Source organism: Harpia harpyja, chromosome Z (genome assembly GCF_026419915.1).
Source record: "Harpia harpyja isolate bHarHar1 chromosome Z, bHarHar1 primary haplotype, whole genome shotgun sequence".
NCBI lineage: Eukaryota > Metazoa > Chordata > Aves > Accipitriformes > Accipitridae > Harpia > Harpia harpyja.
Window position 1 is genome coordinate 110,816,117 of NC_068969.1, and position 17,490 is coordinate 110,833,606.

General features: G+C 36.6%; 1 protein-coding gene across 1 annotated transcript in view; it reads right to left on the reverse strand.

Annotated features, from left to right (window-relative positions):
- The window catches only part of RIT2 (Ras like without CAAX 2), a 180,376-nt gene that overhangs the window by 118,826 nt on the left and 44,060 nt on the right, over nt 1-17,490 (reverse strand). The window contains exon 2 of the mRNA XM_052778893.1: nt 7,457-7,513. Within this exon, the coding sequence (XP_052634853.1) occupies nt 7,457-7,513 (57 nt within the window). The remainder of the gene's footprint in view (nt 1-7,456; nt 7,514-17,490) is intronic.

Genomic DNA, 17,490 nt, shown 5'->3' on the forward strand with positions numbered 1-17,490 from the left:
TAAACTAACTGAGTAGCTTAGGCACTTTTTACATTGTTAATTTCTTAATACTACTCCCTCCTTTTCTATTCATGGGAGTTTTTTAAGCTTACAGTGGAAGCACCTACGCTGGCAGACACATGCCAGTGTTCCCCGCCTTTTGCCACCTTACCAAGGATTCTGCATGGCAAGTCTTACTCTGTCATTTTCCTCTTTTTACGGCAGGACGTCTATCCAGACTCTCTGAGAGATATCATGATGATCTGTGAAGGCCCTTGTTCTGACAAGCTGTCAGGGAAGGCACTGCAATTCAGCATCAGGTACCTACCTTTAGACAGTTACAAAATATGTGTCTACATGCAAGGTAGGTATCTAAAATTCCCTTACACTTAACATAAGTATAGATGCTATTCAACTGCCCATACCTGACTCTTGCTGTTTGATATGCTCTCAGGAATCTTGTCTGGCTTTCATTTACTGGACTAGAAGGGTTCTGGTGTTCCATAGGTCCTGTGTCACACCCACAGGTGGGCCAGATGACGATGACACAAGACCTGTGGGAGATCCACAGCCTTCTGGATCAGGATCCTGAACCAAAGCAGGGTACTGTAGGGCATCTCAAACGGCTCTCAAAGCCTATGATAAGGGAAGTGAGCAAAGACCTAAATCTCCACTCCTAAATCTCCCTGAATTCCACATAACCGGAATCTAGATACACAACTCGTGTGTAGACATTCTGATTTAGGTGTCTGAATGCGTAGCTTAGTCCTAACATAGTAGGCATAATCTCTGTTTGCTCTTCTTTGTGTACATAAGACAAAATGCTTTATACCAAAAGTGAGTATTAACCTCTTAACGTGACGTACGGTGAAGATAACACCAACAGATAGAAAAATTAAAACTAATAATAAACCACAGATTTAAGAATATGGTTCAAATGCATACACCAGTATTCTTATATATTCTTAATTTCTCATGTTAAATGATGATGAATATGGAACACAAACATAGGCAATTTAGGTATGTCTACACAATCAGTCTGAATACCCTTGGAGACAGACTTTGGAAACAAATTGTACTGGTTCCAGATCATTTTATATGAGTTGTTTATCCAGCTTGAGATAAGGCTAATAAATGTATGGAGAATGATGAATGAAAGGCAGTCATGACTATTTAGCTATTGATCATATGAATTTTAAAAAAAAATAATAATTTTGGAGCTCAAATCCAATTGCGGCTTGTTTAGTCCAATCTAAGTATTTTATCTTCTATGGAAAAATGAGAATGAGAATGAAACTAGGGATGGAATATACACATATACATGTTATAGATAAGAGTAGAAATGATCTGGAAACTTTTTGTACCCTAAAAAATGAATTTTAGTAGCACTTTTGTGGCAAGATCCCCCTCTCCTGATCTAGTAGATGTGTTCCATCTTTGTCTTCTTTCACTCCGTCATCACTAATGAGTTTGTTTTTCCCTTGCTTTATCTGTTTTCATTATTGTACCTTGAAAACAGACATAATATTCTTTATAACACAGACATTTTTTGGTAGGCATTATATAACCTTAGAATATTTTCAGTCACATTTTATCTTTTTTCTCAAATTCACCCACACATTTCCACCATCTTATTAAAGATGAGTTTAAATGTGTTTTATTTGATGCATGGGAGAATGCATTACTTTGTTAGGAAACCTCATGGAAATTCATGTCCTTAATGCTGGAGTGCCTCCCATTCCACACCCATTTCAATTAAAGTTTGACATTGACACAGCCTTAATGCCCTCAACTGCTCATTTGACACAATCTCATGCAGTGATATCTCACCAAAACAGGAAGCTGCTTTCGCATCTCGTTTGCATTATGTATTCATTTTAAGATTAGTCACATGGTTAATGAGCATCTTGGAGGCTGTCCAGTTTGCTACGCTATGTCATGCTTCCTTTCCTGCCACTCTACTTGCATTAACTCTCTCTGATATTGCCAAAGACTGTACAGAGTGTAAATTGCTCTTATTCATTTGTTCCAGAAAATGATCACATCCACTGCCACTTGGAAATTGTTCCCATTGTTGACTACAATTAAATATTAAATGTGCACTGAAATAATTTCATTTTCATGAAGTGCTAACCTCTGAAATTTTGCCCACATACAGTCTAATACTGAAAGAATTTCATCCTTCCCCTCCCCATTTGTTTACAAAAATAATATGTTTCTGTCTCAAAATTCTGAATTGCAATGTTTGTAGCAAGCCCAAAATACAGTCATTATTCCTGCTTTATCTTGAAGTGGCATTAAACTCAAACTGACAGCATTAAAATTAGCATTTCAGGTAGCATTTAACTTTTTAATCAATGTTTACTCTATATTTTAAAGAAATACTGACACATCTATTTGTGTATTTATGTGTATGCACATTTATTTATATCTGTATATAATGTCTGCAGTTTGAGTTTCTCAAGATCTTATCAGTTTTTCCAAACTAAGACAACCAGCTAAAATAAAAGACCGTTTCATACATCAGAAGGGACCATTTATTGTGATCATTTATTTTGACCTCGTATGTCTGATTCACACTGTACAGAGGACTCCTCTGAATAAATTCTTACTGGAACAAAAATGCACCACTTAAAAAACAAACAAACAAACAAACAAAAAACCCAAAACAAAAAGCAGCCTCCTCCCTCAAATAAATCCATACTAGTCTTTAAAAAAGTCTTGGACTTAAAAAAAGTGTTGGACTATCCATCACAACATCCAGTAATTTCTTCAAAAGTATAGGCACTCCTTCTATAAATTACAAACCCAGAAAGAAAAACATGAAAATAATTATAAATCTATTTGCATAGCTCTTTTAGGATCAAAATTAGCACATTGGAAATATATGTATGCATGACATACAAATCTATAAGCACAAGTATCACATAATGTAGCAACTGAAATATCCTTTTAACAAAAATTCTGCATCATCTCACAGTAGCAGCAGCTTTCTGTGATCAAGATCTCCTGTAATATTTCAAAAATGTCAGTGGATAACAGAAAAAATGTTGTAAATACAAAGCACCATTATATTTGAATTGTATATTTCTACTATATTGCTAGAGATGTGAGTCACGGTAGAAAAAGAAAACTCTAATGCATTGGTAACATAACGTCGAACCACAATGAAAAGGAATGATAGGGAAAATCTATGTTCCTAGGGACTGTCACAAAAAAGGGAAAAATAAAACCTCTGGATTTTTAAAGCTACATGATTATTACTGCACAATGTTTAGGATAAATTCCTAACTGTGTGTTTGGAGGGAAGCAGAAGTGGGAAGGGGAAGCACATTTGGCAGCATATTAAAGGCTTCTGTATTCTGTGGTCAGTAACAGTAAGCAATTTTTACCGTAGCCTCATGTTGAACTAGACAAAAAAGAAATATATTCTCATCTTTAGACTCCCCTAAAGCTCACTGTCTTATCAGTTTACAGATAAAGTATAAAATAAAAATAAAATAAGGAGAAAAAAAAAAATCTTCTAAAAATCTTGAAATGTCAATTGCCCACGGGTGTGCTTCTATGGAGCAAGGAATAGGTCAGCACATAAAATGTGTTCTTTATACCAAAAGAATCAAGCTTCAGAACATTTTTTAGGATTGAAAAGATTTGGACTCTTATGAAATAAAACATGAAAACCAGTTGGCAGCCATTTAATGTTAAGTCAAAGCAAAAACTATTGTAGATTCCTTGTTTCAGGCTTTTTATGGGTTCCTAACTGATCATACAAGATGGTTTTGTGGCTCTTTTGTACGGACTGAATGGGGTTTGGTTCTGCATTTCAGCTAGGATATCAACCAGATTGTATCAGTCCTATACTCATGTGCTTTGGGAACGGTTTATTGTCCCCTGTCTTCTTTACCTAGATGCAAATATATTTCACAAGAAGCTACAGAAATGAAAACCAGCTGAAATTAGTATTCCACTCGCATATCAATACTTAAGGTGGACAATGAAAAGATAAAATGGACAAAGTGATTATAAACATTTAGTAGCCCCAGGGGTCATTGAAGTCTTGCCTGTAAAACTGAAAGTGATAGACTTCTGGGATTTCAAACACAATGATGTTATTCACAAAGGTCCCATAATTTCATAACCCCCTGCCCATCCATTTCTATTAGGACAGCTCTTAGAAAAAGCCCCATCAAACACAAGGAGGTCCAGTATCAATTCTGCCAGCACTACCTACTTAAATCATGGCTAAATTTGCACAGTTAAGTATCGTGGTCACTGCTGCTACAATTTCACACCACAGAAAACATAAATAATAGGGGAGCTAGTGCAAGAACATTAGAAGAAAATACATAACGTATTTATTAGTTTCTTATGTCCATGTAAAGTAAAAGAAACAATAGACCTTATCTTAAAGCTCAACTGGAGAACAGTAGACAAAGCAGGTTGGTTACTACTGAATATCACCCTCTCAGTGACACCTACAGAGACTCTTGTTCCTTTAAATGCCCTAAGACAAATAAAACCACAGGTAGGCAGAGCAAGTTATTTCCAAAGAAGTACACTAAAACCTGAGGTCAGTGTGCCCAGAGAAGTGCAGGGCAGCTCATGAGTTCCATAAACAGGATACAAATTGCTGAGGAATGAAAGTGGCCTAAAATGTACGACACAAAGGAAAGGCACTATATCGATATCCAGAGAGATCAGTGATCTCAGACATAGCTGAAAAGCCATACTCAATTTTCTGCTTTGCCACTCAGCTGGAGTGAAGCTACATTTCATGTGTGCCCTGTTTTTTTCCTTTCCTCATTGTCTCCTGCTGGGTTTCTGTGAGAAACAAAACTCTGACTAGACAGACCAATGTTCTATCCCAACAGGATAACTTCCCCGTGACACAAAGCATCTGTTTGTGGCTAGCTCCTTGCGACCTTCGAGGAATAACCTCCCCTCTGGCAACTCCAGGTATCAGCACAGCCTTGGCCCTGGATATGCTCATTTTGGATCACCTTTCTTACTGGCAACCCAGAAAATTCTCTAGAACTGTAATGTTTTATTAGACTGATGGGAAGTAGTTAAAACATGTCTACCAGTGGATGTACAAAAAGCCATGAGATGAATTCTGTGATTTGAAATCAGGGGCTCAAAAGTAGTAACAGCAATCTCAACAGTATTAACTTTTTCAGTGTACTGACATTTTTTATTGTATTTGTTATTACAAGTCAGATAACAAATGATTGCTTCTATTTGGTTTTTGGGTTTATGTTCACTTTTGGGGGGTCATACCACAAATTTACCCAAGAGGAAATGTACGTACTTAGCCCAAGATTATACTCTGCTGTTTAGTACATGGTTTAGAGCATGAATAGAAATAAACCTTTCTCAAGATGTCCTCGGCATGTTCTGAGAGGCAGAAGTGCTGAACAGATAAAACTCAAGAGTTGTACTTCCAGTTCTGCCTCCAGCCAGCTGTGTGAGTTTGAATTCAATATTTCATTTCTCTGTTCTCTATCTCCCTTTCTCTTCTGCTATTTAGAATGTTGGTTTTACCAAGTAGAAGCTGCATCTTACTCAAGGAGACCTTCATCCTCATTAGATCCTCTAGGCATTCCTGCAGTATGTACTTATAATGCATCATAAGCTTTCCTTCTCTTTATGATTATCTATTATTCATATTGTGGTAGTGTCTAGAGACCAATAAGTTAAGATTATGACAAGATACAATATATGGATAAAAACAGATGGCAGGTGGATAGTTAATAATAAAGATGGGTGTATGTACATAACTTAAAGATGTCAGTAACTACTAATGCTCCTCTTTTCCAATTAGATCTAATGATCATTTTTTTCCTGTGTGCACCAAATGAATTTGTAGCAATTCCATAGTAGCTTTGCCTTCTTTAGAGTTGACACATCTCGTTTTTATTTTGTGATATTTTTAATGGTTATAAAATTACTAGTGGCATGAAGAGTTTATACATTTTTTTTCATCATTAAAATACCACAATTTACTAGAAGTTAATATCCAGGAAATGTGGAATACTAGAGAAATAACAAATTAAAAGAAATACTACCATTAGTTGTTCTACTTAGCAATGCAGTAATTTTATAGAGGTTAAACCTGCATTTGAAAGATTTGAAAATTTCAAAGATGAGAAAAAAATTATTTTGGCTGAGGGGGCTGGAAAAGTCTTCCCCCCCCCCCCAAGCAACCTTTGTAAGTGTCAATATTTTTAGTGCCTCTCACTTATCAGGCCCAGATTCTGCCATCTTCCCCTACGTATAACTACATACTGCACGTGGATAGTCCCTATAAGAGCTTTTTCGTATAAGTAAAACTAACTAATAAAACTACCCTTAAATGAATAAATATTCAGTTCTGCTGATTTCTACCTCGATGTGATGTACATTTTTTACTACACTGATTCATATTAGTAATTATAGTAGTGCCCAGAAGATGCTCAACGGCAAGAAAAAAACCCAGGCTTTTGACAACCATTCTTGACATCATTGAGTCAGAGAATGGTTGAGGTTGTCAGGGACTTCTGGAAGTCATCTGGGCCAAACCCCTGCTCAAGCAGGGCTACTGACAGCAGGCTGCCCAGGACTATGTCTATACAGGTGTCTGGCAGGATGTGCACAGGTTATACCCAATACAACAAGAGGAATCCAGGGCTGTTCAAGGCATTAAGTTACTTGGGTTTATACCCTGTAAATATCTTCCAAATTTGTACCCAACTTAGAAGGGGGGAAAACCAGTTGAAATGTTTTAATGAGACACAATTTTTGCCACAGCCTTTTTGAGTTAACTGTTTTAGAAATAGAAAATCAGCTCAGCCAGAATTCATCCCAGATCTCTCTTCCAGCTCAGATTGTCCCATTGTACTCCAGCCATATAGTCATGTAAAATGGTCGGCATCTAAAGATGATGACTTTCAGTGTATTGCAGATACATGTGAATATTCATCATTACTTAAGTTTATAATGCAGGTAAACCCAATGGAGTCAGCAGAGTGTGTGATCCCAGAGCACAACTCTAGTATAATAAATTCAGTACTCACTTGATTTTTCTAGAGAAGGTCAACTAACAGTTTAAACGTGGAAAACAGCACTAAAATAACAAAACTTTTAAAAACACACTCCAGAGTGGAGTTTTTACATTATTTTAGTACTTTGAAAGACTGCTTTCTATTTTGTAAGATTTTTGTTTTGTATTCTGTCATTATAATTGCACAGACATTAATAATGGTAGAGCATGGAGCCACAATTCTGTTGTTGAAAGAGATTTTGCACAAAGTATTTCAGGAAGAAATAACTATGGTATGACCATGACACGATTTAATTGTCATCACAAAATTAAGGTTTCAACTAAAGTTTACAAATCTTGCTTCTGTCTAAGTTCTATTTAGGAGAGCTTCTCACTGTATGCAATCTCGAATAGGCGGAGAGTTTGAAAGGGATGAAGAAGAGAATAATCTCTACTCACCTATAGTTGGATCATGATAGTCAGGGAACCGATGGCTTATGAACTGCATTGTCATTGCTGGACAGGAGAAAGACAAAGGGAAGAAAAAAGAATTATATTAGTCTTTAAATGACAACAGAGAAAAGAAGAAGCAGAGAACTCACTCATCCAGGATTCAGCTTAGAAAATGAGACAAAATTCAGTCTTATATCTACAGCTGCAAGAATGCATTGGCGTTATAGTGGTAACTAAGAACGGATTAATGGAAAAAACATGAATGAAACATCTTTAATTGTCTTACTCTCTTCCATTTTAAACTGCATTTTAACAACTGCTGTATTAAAATGTTATATCTTTTTAACACTTGGTAAATACTGTTAACCTGATATTGTATACAGATGAAAACTGCCATGAAGAAAACATAAAATATAATTTACAAAGCTGATTCATAAAAGTTTTCATGATGTTACAAAATGCCACTAACTGCAGTACCTGATTTGACTTATGGTGTATTTGAGTTCACGGACTTTGAATAACCACGAAAGTGGGCTTGGGTATTCAGTGGTCACAGTAATATCATCAGTTATCAGAACAATGTGGGAAGTTATTTTGTCTTTATTGGTTTTCCTCAGGAGTTTGAATCTCAGCTCATTTGAAAAGTAAAGGTATCTACCTAGCACTGAGAGCTGTGAAGACCTTCAAAAGGGAAATAGATGAATATCTATTGAACAGAAGGACAAAAAAATAGGACCTAACTGATTTTTTTTTTTTAAATATTGGCTTGATTTTTAAGCCAATTTCATTATTTTAATTTTGCATGTTTTTTTAATGCCTGCATTAAAATTCCTCTATAGCTGCTATGTGGACATTTGTTTAAAAAAAAGTACCCCACCTGAATGATAACTATCAGTCACAACACGTTAAATCAAACATGAGATTCTGCCTTATGCCTTGAACATCTCAGTTACCTTCAATAGCAGAGGTTATGAACAAGAAGTGCGACATTTTAAAAATTCTGTGTATTAATACACCCATTTTTAAAACCGCATTGTTTTAGTTTAATGTTTATCCTCCTTATATTTTCAAGAATCAGGGGGTTAAGGAGATAGTTTTACAAAATGATACAGACACTGAGTATTAAACATTTATTACCATGTTAATAAATTATTGCATCTTTAGTGTAGACAAATATAAATTTTAAGAAGCAGCATTATAAATTCATAGTAACTCAGAGAGGATAACTGTGTAAAAAAAGCTCATTCAGTCTATACATATTATAGGGGAATAAATCTACGTGCAGTGACACTCATGTCTTCTGTATTATCTGTTGTCAGATGCATTACTTTTAAGTACTGTGTATGTTTGGACACTTTCATTTCCAGGACACCTGGTTTTTTAATCACGACAGATTTTTAGGCACCTCCATCTGATAACTGTTAGTGGTTTATGAAGAATAAATTGATGCCTAATGTGATCTGCCTAGTTTGCTCTGAGAAGCAGAGGCAGCTAACAGAGATGCTGTTCATATGGTTTATGCCTACACATTTTGAGTTTTCTGAGGGCCTGTACCACAAATGAATTCAATTTGCTTTACTACCTGCTGCTTTTTCCTGCCAAGCTTTTTTTTGTAAAAGCAAACTACTCTGTATCTGATCTCATTCTGTTTCTTTTTGGAGCTATGCTTGCATCACAAAATCTGTTGTTAGAACTGAAATGGAAATTCTCAGAGGACACACAGAAATCATGGTAAACATTTTTGCTCTCTCCTGAGACAGCCCCAAATCAATACATCATTTATATCCTCATCAAATCCACAGGATCTAAGAGGACTGAAATAATTTGGAAGCATCATACTTTCTACTGTAACATGCAAAATGTTAGCCACTGGGACGTGTAAAATTTATATCCCCCAGACCACTCTGTGTGTGTGAATATGCATCATCAAAACTTTTACAGGAACCTAGGCTGCACAAAGTGCTTTAGAGGCAGATCAGAAGAAGAACTTATGTCTTGTAATGTCAAGTGCAACAACACTGACTTGTATATGCCTGATCCTAGTCTCAGTCCAGAGCTCTGCATGAGCTGCTTTGGTTATATATAAAATGAATCTGGAGAGGTACAGAATTTGAGAAAGGTGTTCAGAGAAGCACTGTACATAATGAAATGAAAACATCTTGCCATCAGCTGGCTAGGGAAACAGTGAATAAAAGCTTCCTTTTACATGCATTTTATCCCACAAGTGCTTCCATGACAGCTCTTTGTCAAGAGCTCCTCCTAATTACCAGGGTAAGGAACCTCTTTGGCCTCTTTAGTGCTTGTCACCTCTTGCATGGGGATTAGCACCCTCTTCCAGAAACAGGTTACATGGTTTTGTTTTCTCAGACAGAAGGAATGGAGGTACGCTGATCTGTTTAATCACTGAATTACAATGTAGAATAAGGAAACTGGGGTATAAGAGGTGGGAAATGCAACCCATCTTCCTCTGTGTGTTCTTTAAAATAAGAATTTGCATTTTCTGTTAAACCCTACTGAATATTAGTGCAGCAAGCATTTTCAGAGCAGGCATAACAGGCCATTTTCTCTAAGGGAAAGGAACAGCTAGCTTTTGACGTCGAACAACAAACCCCTTACTTTGTGAGGACAGGGGACAAGGAAGTCTCAAAATATCAGATCAGATGTACAACAACAGTCATGTCCAGATTTACCAGATATTCCACAGTCTTGGCTGCTAGACATGCAGAAATTAGTTCTGAATGATGGTCAGAATTTGGTGGAATGCTTCCCAGAGGAAAGGAAAGCTCAATCACCGCTGGCATGAAACCACACAACTCAGCTGGAGCCTCGGGAATTAGACATGTTTATAACCAACTCTGTCTGGGCTCCCCAGCAGGACAGCTGCCTCAGCTGGAATATACTGGCCTCTTCCCTGATACTAACATCAGTTCCAAAGTCATTTTCCAGAGCAAATTAATTTTGAAAACTAATACAAAAATGGCACGGGTATTCCATGCTACTTCATGAAAATATTCTCCTTGGTCCCTCCTTTTCTCCTTATCCATTATCCTTTTTTCCATATAAATTTACACTCACACCTAACAAATCCAAACCATCATCAGATACAGTTGTGACCATTTTCCTTTGGAAATCCAAATAATACTGCTCGAAATTTTTACAGATCTATAAATTAGGGACCTTTAACTCTAATTTATGCCACACATAAAGCACTGAATCAAAATGTGGCTTTAAAGCAGGATATTAAAACAGAATAAATGGATAAGACCGATATTTGAATAAATACATATACATGTAAAAGCAGAGTCCGTTAAAAAATGGTAAAAACCAAAACAAAACAAAACCTTTTAATCCATAGCAGATATTGTGAAACATTTTGAATTGCAAGTTGCCTGAAAATTTTTAATGAATATTTTATAACACTGTGAAGATCATTCCATTTAAATGGGACATGTACATCACATGGCAACTACAATAAGTAAAAGGATCATTGTTTCAGATGAATAGTATCTTCTTTATATCCATCTGTGGCTAAGCAAGTGCAGATAGCCTCAGCTGAATAAATGTAAGCCTGATATGCATGAGTAACTATGTAACTTTAAAGTTCTCTTGCATTTTTCAAATAAAAAAGGCGTGCAGATCCTGCATTTAATTTTTAGTTGTTTCCAATTATGCTTATCCAATGTTCATTAACTATCTAGAAAGGTATACATGATATCGATGTTGGCACTGAAATATATATTTTCTATGAATGATAAACTTAGTCCTGTCTGCTACTTCCAATGTAATTCCTACACCCTTTCTAATATTTTATTTACCTCCCAGTAGGAAATGCCATGCTTAGAAAAAAAGGCTGAGGTTATATTATTTATTCTAAAGCATCCTTTTGATCAGTGCAACAATATTAAATTCCATGTAAAGAAGGTACCAACTTTTTAAAATATATGTGTTTGTGTGAGCCCATAGGTCAATAGAAAAAATGCTTCAATACCGATGCAGTTGTGAGAGCAGATACAGTAGAATCCCACTGTCCTTATAACTTGTTCTAAATTTGATTTATACCAACAACTTTGAAAGTAGTCCTATACCTATTTTTCAAGGCTGGAGAGTATGTTGCGAGCTTACGCAATATTCTTTATAGTAATAGTATCTCTGATGTGAATATCTCATCCTGAGCTTCCTATCCCTCTTTATTCACCCAAGAACTTCCATGTATTCGTACTCTCCTGGGTGCTGTGTATAACTGTATATTAATCCATTTCCAAAAGAATCTTTACTCTCATCACAAAATCCTGCACTTTAAATAGGCTAACAAAATGACCACAGTAGTTGCAACTCAGAGATCTGTGATTCCGTACGGTTGAGTCACTTTAGTTTAGATCCACTATTCCAGTGGATCTTTAACTTGGGTTTTTATAGACATTGAGGTTTCAAAGATACCAGCATAGAAGATGGACTTAAAAATAATATAATATGGTAAAATCAGTGGATTTATAGATTAGTTGATGAAGTTCATGAGAAAAGAAGAAAGTGTATAGGTATTATTATCATAGAGAAGGTGGCAAAGAAGCTACAGAGTCTAAAACCAGAACAGTAGATCATATTAACAAAGTATGCACCAGAGGAAGAGACTTTGTCACAGAAAAGAAAAAGCAATAAATGCGCTAAAAGTTTAAGAGACATCCTTCCCTCTATCAAACTGTAAAATTAAAGAACTTTCTAAAAACATGGGCAGGGCATGTTGAACATACCTGATTTTATTCTTTTGATAAGGTGTTTGTATATATATATATATGTGTGTGTGTGTGTGTGTAAAAATGTTACAATCTCGAAGTTAGACTATTTCAGCAACTAGACAAGCATTTTATTATTACTATTGTATCTCTGAAATACTGGGTGGTTTGAACAGTTCTGGTTTTTCTGATGGTTTCAAACCCACAAGACCCTAGGTATCATTTTCCAAAATGTACGACCTTTTCAAATGTTCATGCCTGAAAATTGGAATGTTGACTTCTGTTTCATTGGCTTGGAAAAATGACAAACATCTTTATAACTAACTCTTTTGGAACTCATTCCTGAATTTTTAGATTGACTTGTCAAGTAAAAAGTCATTTGCAATCATTCTTCTGCCCATTGAATCTTATCAAATAGACTTTGTAATAACAATGCGCAAACATATACATGATGAACAGCAAGAAGTGAAGACGGTAGTTTTTTCCAAAATCTTATCTGCTCTCTGAATTGCGTTAACACTCACAGCAACTTTGAATGGCTGGAGACACCAATAATGCTAGCATATATTAGGAAAAAAGAAAAAAAAAAAAAGAAAAAAAGAAAAAGTTAGAAAAAATCTAAATACAGTCTGAGAAAGATTTCATGTCTGGTCAGTTTTTGCAAGTTTAATAAATCAAGGTAAAAGACAACCAAGAAAAAGAAAAGCTATTAAAGCTAATGGGAAATTTTTCTGTGAAACAAATGGGAGATGCTAGCTAGAGACAAATTTAGGCTACAAAATATTTCTAGCCACTAGATGGGGGATTTTCTGAAACAGAATTCACACATGGATGGAAGATGCAAGAAACCTTTTTGATTTTAAGGTGCTTCCTAAATGAAAAGATTGCCTCGAATCAGTGACACAGAAGGTTCTTCTGGAGAATTTTCCCCTGTACTCTCAATTTCAGGTGGGGAGAATGTTTGCTTTTCTAAAATACTACGTGCTTTTGATCTCAAACATTTTATAAAGAGGCTCTTGCTTTCCAGGGAGAAATTTCCTTATGGAAAACATTGCTTTGTAAAAACCAGGGAAAACTTAAATGAGCCTATGTTTATGATATGCTTGTGTAGAGGAAAAGCAAAATAAAATCTGAGATAGCTTCATATACAATTCATGCAGTCAAAGCCAGCCCATCTGCAGCCTTTGCTATTTTGAATAAAATGTGTTGCACTTCTGAGATACTACACTGTTATCTTTTTTCCTGCCCCTTACTAAGAAATCTTACAAAATAGCAGACATCTCTATCAGACGACAGCTTTCCAAGTCACAAAGGACTATGTGATTTGAGTATACAGTGTATTTCCTCTGGTTTATTTCTGTTTATTTTATCTATGCATGCTGCATTTAGATCACAGTACGTTTTAGAATAAATAACTGACAGCAGTAGTCACCTGAACCGAAACAAAAGGAGTCAGAACGATGAACTAATGTTGTTACATTCAAATGTTTTACATCAGTGTGAAAAAAAATTGCCAAACAGCTACAATGTGAAAGGTGAGAGAGGCTGGTTGATGTCAGCGGAGAGAAGATCATCCAAACCAGCAGTCTTCCATGATGACAGGTAGCTAACTTGGTTAGATGGGAAACTGTCCTGGTTTCAGCTGGGATAGAGTTAACTGTCTTCCTAGTAGCTGGTACAGTGCTATGTTTTGAGTTCAGTATGCGAAGAATGTTGATAACACTGATGTTTTCAGTTGTTGCTCAGTAGTGTTTAGTCTAAAGTCAAGGATTTTTCAGCTTCTCATGCCCAGCCAGCGAGAAAGCTGGAGGGGCACAAGAAGTTGGGAGGGTGGACAGCCAGGGCAGCTGACCCAAACTGGCCAAAGAGGTAATCCATACCATGGGACATGACATCTAGTATAGGAACTGGGAAGTGGGGGCGGGGAATCGCCGCTCGGGGACTGGCGGGGTGTCGGTCGGCGGGTGGTGAGCAATTGCACTGCACATCATTTGTACATTCCAATCCTTTCATTATTGCTGTTGTCATTTTATTAGTGTTATCATTACCATTATTAGTTTCTCCTTTTCTGTTCTATTAAACCGTTCTTATCTCAACCCGCAGGTTTTGCTTCTTTTTTCCCGATTTTCTCCCCCATCCCACTGGGTGGGGGGGAAGTGAGTGAGCGGCTGCGTGGTGCCTAGTTGCTGGCTGGGGTTAAACCAGGACAGAAACTAAAACCCTTACCTGGAAGAGTATGTGAATGACCTGCCCCAGACGGAAATCAATGGGATTACCCGTTTTACCACTGTTGAGGTATGTGTTGTGTTAGATCTTAGCACTGAACACCCAGAGTGGCTGAAGGTATACGACGAGTGTTTTGACAAGTATCTGTTTTAGTCAAAAAGATGAATGAGAAGAAGAGTGATGTCTATGCAGGGGTTTAAGAAATTTTAAGAATACAAGGGAGGTAAATAGAGAATGATTATTTATTTTCTCACCATACCAGGCAGTATTACCTAGCAACAAAATATTTTTGCACATTGAATATAGTTAACTGCATGACTGTCCCATGACATGGTAAATGGCAAATGTATTGCTGCATTAAAACATTGATTTTTTTTTAAAACGTGGTTCTAATAAACTAAAAGATCTCACCCCATGATAAGACACTCTTATCTTCATACTGCTGGAGGATGTGAAGATTTTCAAGAAGTTTTAATACATTTTATTTTGTTCATATATTCTTCCCCAAAAAACCACTACAGGCTAGATGCACTGATAGGATACCAGCCTAAAGGCACCTTTGTTCTGTCCCAGTACAGCCGTTTTTATGTTGTTATACCCTGTAAAAAATAAGATAAGAGCTCTACCACATCATTTCAGGAAAGAATGCTGCAAAGTCTGTGAGCTGCAATTATTAATTTTTTAGGTATTATGATGTATTATTTATTGAGCTTTGGCTGTGAAATGAAGGCAAGCTGGATTTTATTTCTCTCTGTTAAATTCATTCTGGTGTACTAGAAAAATACAGAAGCTTGCTGTACAGCAATCTACTGCATATGCTAGGCTGCTGATACAGCATTGCTTTTTACACTGCTTTTTGCCAAAGTAAGAGGTGTTTTGTTCACCTACCAAAGTGAAGTCCACAGCAAAGAGCAGTAAGCATCAGAAAGGCAAAGTCTTAAAAGCCAAAAGTCTTTTAAATTAAATCTGTCTTATTAGAATGAAAATCGACTACACAAAACCCCAGAACATGTAAATTTTAAACAGAGAAAACTCAAGTTACTAGGACAGCCAGAACAGAAACAGGGAACTCCTCCTTGTCATTGAATTGTTACAGATGGATCCTTCTGTTAAATTTGTGTTGGCTTGGTCTGGGTTAAAGACCATCACTTCCAAAGCCTGTCCATCTTCTATTTACTCTTATCAGTTCTGACTCTCACTGTCTTGCATCCCATTTCCTCCCTGGGAATCCACATTTTCTTGCCAGGAAGGTTGCAGTCTTTCTCTCCCTCCAGAGGGTCCCAGCTATATCCCTCATTGCCTTGTTAAAAAAGAGTAACACACAAAATTACGAGGGAAACACATTAAAGTAAGTCTCAAGAGAAAAACCAAACAAAACCAAAAATGAACATTCATAGTGATTGAAATAGGAGACCTGGGTTTTTTGTTCAGACTGCAGAACAAGAGAAAGACTTGCTCATATAGTTTTGTACACTCCACAATTGTAAAGTAAGAGCAGACTATAATCAAAATACATGGAAGTGGAGCTGGTGCTGACAGAGCAAGGCAGAAAACAGCTTTCCTTGGAGAGTATTCAGTTTTAGAATTTCTCCTCTTGCATCCGAAGGAAACAAAGGACTTGATGCAGAAATCCATACGTGTGGCAGTATGTGCCCCCAGGGTAAAAGCAAAGAATTAGGAAGCAGAAGAGGAGAATCACTCCCTCAGAAAGGATAGGAAAAAATCTTTGTTTTGTTTTGGGACCCACCTTGAATGAATAAATAAAAATCAATAATCTCAGAGTATCTCTAAAGCTGCTCTTTCTCACAAGCATTAGATGTAAAGACAGGAGTTCTCACTATTTTTCTTCAAAGTGTGATCAGCGGAACAAAGACATATACTAGGTGTGGGTTACAGCTTTCCAGCAGGGACTGAAGGACAAAAAGAGAAATTGTGCAAAACTTCATCTTGGACTTGAGAAACTTTCAGGAAACCTTCAGCAAAAGTGCTCTCACCGCAGAAAAGTTCCATGTCTTCTGAATCAGCGCATTCTGGTGAAAAATGGTTGTACTAAAAACTCCTGACTAACATTAATACCTACATCCAGACTCAGTTCCTAGTGCAATACAGGAAGCAGAATGCACTGCATTGTAAAATTCATGTTAAAATTTTTGTTCAGTGTTTAACAAAACAGGGAAGCAGATGAGAGTTGTATTTATTCCCCATATAAGAGGGACCATCACAATGTGATACAGATTAATGATAATGACAAGGTAGATTGCTGCCACTTATGCACCATTTCCTCCGTAGTATTTCCCTGACCCCTACCAGAAAGGTCTCCCACAAAAATACTGAACATTCCCTACCCTGCTTAGCTTATGCGACTTGACAAGATGCATTAATAAACACAAATTACTTCTGGTAAATGCTGCTATTAGCGCATTTTCCCACTGTGTTTCTTCCATCAAGTTAAAATTGGTGAGAAAACTTAATGTGTCTTCTACTGTACTTCAGCTAGAAAATCCAACCATAACTTAAGCCTTCCATTAGTGAGCAATCCAAAATGTAATGACATAAAAAGGTTTTAAACCAGACTCCAGTCTAATGTGATTTTTAAAACAGAATACATTAAATAAAGCTAGAAAGTCTCAATTTTCACATATTATTTCAGAGAACAATAGAGCCGATCTTGAACCATTACAAACAGACACGTTTCAATTAAAGTCAATGGATAAATCTAATTTTACAAAGGAAGTAGAGCAAACGAGAAAAATATAGCATAGTTCCTTATACAAGTGGGCCCTGGCTTGCAGCTACCAGTCTCAAGTATGATTAGCTCACTGTGAAAAAGACTTTCAAGAAAGGATAAAGTTGTTTCATTCCATGGAAAGAAACCTCTCAGCAACCACATTTATTTCTCTCCCTTTTTTTAACTGCTGACATGTTTCCATGTAATGATAACTTAAGATGCTCTGACTTGGTTCACTGCTGTTTCAGGTAGTAGTAAATTGACATTGTTTGCAGGTTTCCTAACATAAACTAGTGGTTAGCTCCTGTGATACCTTCTATGTGAAATTATACCCCATATGTCAAGCAGTGATGAAT